Raw genomic sequence first — 5275 nt, 5'->3', positions numbered from 1 at the left:
TCTCTTATACACATCTAGATGTGTATAAAGAGACAGTTAAAAGGTATATATATATATATTAAAAGGTACCAAATCAATTTTAATAAAGACAAAGATTGAGAGAAAATGGCAAATAATGGCATTAAAATGTACATAAATCAGTGGATTGCAGAATCAACATTCTTTTCAGTAATACAACAGAAGAATTTTCAGCTGTTCGAGACTCAGTAGTAATGTGTTTAGTAGCAGTAAAATGTAGACATATTTGGTTTATTTATAATTTCTTTGTGTAATTTATTCCAATCTTTGATTGATTTATAACAAAAAGAATCAGACGCTCTAGTGGGCACTCTAAAAGTCACTGAACTATTCCTAGTATTTTAGCTATTGGATTGATATATCCTATAAATTTTAAATGCATATATGATGGACAGTTATAATGGAACACGTTATACACATGACAGGGTATCAGAAACTTAACTATATCTTCCAAATTTAAAAAGACCTAAATTATATAGTTATCGCTGACCAGCACGAACCCGGGGTCCCTTTTTATTGATGATACGAACTAATTTATTTTGTGTGACCTGGAGTTTTGATTTAAGTGCTTTTGGATACAGCAACATACTAGGAAGAGAATGAATAATCAAGTAAACTTTTAATCAGGACAGTGGATAATAATTTTCTACATCTAGCATTAGGATATGGGACTTGACAGTAGAGGAATTTAACCTGGTATTAGCCTTTGAAATAAAATTTGAGGAAATTTAACCTCTCGATGCACTTTCATCAATTTCAAAACCAATTTTACTGATTTTCTGCCATTATCAATATGACCCGACATTATTTCAACTTCAAATTTATTTACATTTGTCAGCCTTCTGTTAGTCCCAAATAAAATACACTCGGTTTTACCCAGATGTAGAGAGAAAGTATTTCCTACTAACCATCTAGGCCTATTACATTTGTTCAAATTATCAATAAGTTTATTCTGAATTATGACTGGGTCGTTTATGCGCATACATGGTAGCACAATCGTCGACCTGCCACATTCTGGACTAAGGTTTTGGAGTTGGCAAAAAATAATTAATTTGATTAACAGCAAGTCTCGGTTTGGTACAAAAACAAATTACGAAATATAATGTAGATTTTGTAGTTTTTAATGTCGTATACTCTTATATGTTGCTTTCAGATGACACAATACTGTACAATCATCATTGCTACAAGTTTGTAAATAATGCTACAACTTGGAACGACGCGAAAGCAATGTGCGAGAGTTTCTCTTCACATTTAATTACGATCAACACGGAAGAAGAGCTGTCTAACATCACTGCTATCGCCTCGACTGTCGACGATTTCCCGGTAAAAATATGGACAGGGTTGAACGACGTTGCGGAGGAAGGACATCCAGTCTGGCTGACCCACGAACAACCGACATACAATGAGTTTCGAATTTCTACCGACCCGGATAATAAGGATTGCTTTCGTATCGGCTCGGGTGGTAACATTCGTCACGAAAGCTGTAATGATGAGTATGGATACGTTTGTGAAAGTAAGAACAATTAAAAAACGTATACTATAACTTTCATTGTCCAATATTAAAATGGAATTTGGTTTTCGTTTTAGTAATAATATTAAGCAAGAGCAAAAAGGACATAAGATAAGAGCGGATGGCTCAGTCGGCTAAACAGGTCTTAGCCACTGCGTGGCCCAAAGCCGTGAGATCTCTTGGTCACCGGTTCAATCTTCATCATTTTGTGTGTGTGTTTAAGCTGGAGGGCAGAAATGGAAAATTTTTCATGATCTTTTAAATCAACGATATTTGGCAACCGTAGAGATCTAATTAATATTGTGTGTGATGTACCATAATATTCTAACTTTAAAACATTATTTTTTATGTATTTACTTATAATTTACCCGCTTCACCCATGAGCCTAGATAACCTCAACCCCAAATTTGAGAAAATAGTAGGCCTACCTCTAGATTCCCGAAAATGACAATCTTATACAGTAAAATTCATCATTATCACATCACCATTACAGTCAAAATGATGCGTCAACAAATTTCCCATGATCTTAAAATATCTTATCAATAATGTTATGTGTTTAATTAATCTACTTACAGCCGTGACTCCACACCAAGCTCAGCCATACCACGGTTGGGGTTGAAGCGCGAAAACTTGGGTAAATTGTACTTCTAGATGGCCGGAATTACACTGTTAAAAAAAAATTCATCACCATCACATCACCATTATAGTCAAAATAAAGCGTTAAGAAATTTCTCAAAAATCTTTTATCAGCGATTTTCGGCAATCAGAGATATAAATAATCTCTGTCATATACCATTAAAGATAAAACTTTAAAATATTGCCTCTGATGCATTTACTTTATCTACTTTAAGCCATGAGTCCACACCCATCTCAGCACATCTCAGAAAATTTGGTAAATAGTACTTCTAGCTGGCCGGAATTGATACTCTTTTAGTAAAATTCATCATCATCACACCACCATTATAGTCAAAATTAAGTGTGCCAATAACTTTCTCATCATCTTTTATTAGGGATTTTCGGCAATCATAGAGATCTAATTAATCTATGTGATGCACCATAGAAAATAAAACTTAACTGGCTTCGATGTATTTACTTTACATTACACATTTTTTTCTCATACTTCTTATTAATTATAATAAAGGCACACGCACACCGATATTTGCACGATACCGGTATCTTGCTATAAGAAGATGTATTCTGGCTGTACAGGGCTCTTTAAGATCTGGGTAATTTATGCAGTTCAACAATTTTCAGGCATCTTTTTAACTTATGAAATCCCATTTCCGCCGAAAAGTGGAGGAAATAAAAAGGTAAACAACCTTAAAAATGTATGAGGGGACGTTTCCCCTATGATCTGCGCCCATGCACAGTACATTCTTTGGAAAAGAGGAGAGGATTGTCTCCCAGTGTACTGCAAAATTCACTACCGGAGTGACCCCCCTCCCCCACTTTAAATATGTCTTCTTCAGATTTTCGTGGGTTATCCTTGGTTTGTACAACAGCGAAGAAATCCAATCTAATCCATATACACATATTATGTTAATATTAATAAGTAATTGCTGATAAGAGTGATGAGCAAGTTTAAATATCTAAAATATCAACATTTACATATCATATCTGCCTTAACTACGATATAATATTAAAATAACTTTAATAAACTGATTATTAGTATTATTATATGCATAATTTTATAATTATTTAAAAGATGATATATTAATAATTACAATTACAATAAGCTTATGATGGAAATGATTGTAATAATAATAATAAAACTAATGAAGAAAGACACAAGAACAACTGTCAATAACAAGAACAATAACAATAATAATTAGGTTTTCATATAGCACTCTATAAAACTAAGAAGCGGTTTTTCACGCTTTACCTTTCAATAGAACGATGTCTGTGGGAGAAATTCCATAGTTTGCTGCATGAAATATATCAGTGCATTTTGCACTCGAACCTCTTTATTTACCCAGTAATACTCCAGGGTGGGGAGAAGCAACGCAGATAAAGTGCCTTGCTCAAGGATACAAGCAAAATTCAAAGCGAACTCTAGGTTGAGAAAGCAAACCGATTTCATCACGCACCAAATAACTTTCAGAAAGACAAACTACATAATAAAGATAATAGTAATATATAATTCTTGATTTATATTACAGGTTTGAGCAATATCTATGAAAGATATTTAATATCTGCAAGGAAGAAATCACTGGCAGCCGGACACATAACCAGCAGTATGTTGGCAGTAAGTTCAGGGGCATGCTCACTGGAATGCAGCAAACTGGAATCGTGTGTTTCATTTTCGTATAATAGTTCTACAAACGACTGTATATTGAGCAGTAGTTCAGGTCAAAGTGCAGAGCTGGAGAATGTTGAAAACGCTAACTTTTATGTCCTTACATCAACTGAAGAGATATGCAAAACATTTATATAGTGAACAATCAATAAATGTGTGTTGTTGGTATCGTGTTGACTATTCTGGCCAAAAGCAGAAGTATATTAATTGTTCCCAAGTTCTATTCTAACCAATAAGTTAGCCACATGTTCATGGCCTACGTTTCGGTGCGGATGCAGGTAGGAAGAGGGGTGCAAAGGGTGCTGTTGCTCCCCCTAATTGTTATTAAGTAAAGTTTGTACTATATTGTTGATATGAACGTACTACCAGTAAAAATGTTAAGATAGGAGAGTGTAATTTTCGGGCACCTACAGGTCCATATTTGAACATTTAGTAAGTCACTCTGTTCACCTACTAGCATGGAATTATGACATCGGGTAATTTCATATTAAAATAGGAACGATGACCCAAATACTATTCCATAAAATATGTAGAAAATGAAATAAAAGGAATGTTTACAATTAATAATTTGATGAAAACAAAAAATTGCCATAATTTTAAAAACATATTTCTTAATAAAAATAAGTTTTTTTCTTGGTGCGCTATAAAAGGGACATACATAAATGGAATGACTTTCGTCTTCTATATAAAATAAACATGTCCTATTTTTTTCTCTATCTTTTAATGATGGTTGAAGTTTAAATTAAAAATATATTTTTGAGTTAGTATTTTCCAAACTTAATTGTATTGTAAATAATTTGGGTCTAATAATCTTGCTGAATAAATATTTACCTGTCAGTACAATATTGTCTATAATGCATTGTCATAAACTCTCAGTGAAGAATATTTAGGAGATTATCATTTACAGGTACATTCCACATGTAACTAAATCCCATAGTTATCTATATGTGTTTCATCCCAAATGAAAAACAGTCAAATCAAATCTCAGCCCACAATCTTTGATTTTGATAGAATACTGTATATAGGGTGACATTGTTTTTTCCATCTCATTTATTTTTATCCAATAATTAACTATTTTAATTTGTTGATAACTTTAATGGGAAATCTCCCTAATTCGTTTCGAATTTCTTTAGTTTTTGCATGACTGGTGTACATTTAAAAGGAATGGACATTTTCGGCACAATTTAAATTATGATAACCCCAAATCACACTGCCATGTAACAATACTGACATTATTTGGCTATCAAATAGTTTAAGTTGTATCCCAGGATATTTAAACCCAAAATTTAACCATTTCATTCAGATATTAAACATCGTTCATTCATGGTTGTCTAAATTTACAATTAAAATGGAAACGCAAATAGTTATATTACTTATAACTACTACAATTTCTACACTATCACTCTCCCATTTCTCATCTTTCGCTGTTACTTTCTGAAAACCATAACCTA

General features: G+C 33.0%; 1 protein-coding gene across 1 annotated transcript in view; it reads left to right on the top strand.

The window, feature by feature from the left end:
• The window catches only part of LOC117109743 (discoidin domain-containing receptor 2-like), an 8318-nt gene extending 3708 nt beyond the window's left edge, over positions 1 to 4610 (top strand). Inside the window, exons 4-5 of the mRNA XM_033252152.1 lie at positions 1172 to 1531; positions 3688 to 4610. Of these exons, the coding sequence (XP_033108043.1) occupies positions 1172 to 1531; positions 3688 to 3962 (635 nt within the window). The 3' untranslated portion in view covers positions 3963 to 4610. The remainder of the gene's footprint in view (positions 1 to 1171; positions 1532 to 3687) is intronic.
• Positions 4611 to 5275: the final 665 nt, after the last annotated feature.

This window comes from Anneissia japonica, unplaced genomic scaffold (assembly GCF_011630105.1).
Source record: "Anneissia japonica isolate Jap-2015-1 unplaced genomic scaffold, ASM1163010v1 scaffold3782_len1007564_cov172, whole genome shotgun sequence".
Classification (NCBI taxonomy): Eukaryota; Metazoa; Echinodermata; class Crinoidea; order Comatulida; family Comatulidae; genus Anneissia; species Anneissia japonica.
This window is presented reverse-complemented; position numbering and strand designations above follow the sequence as displayed.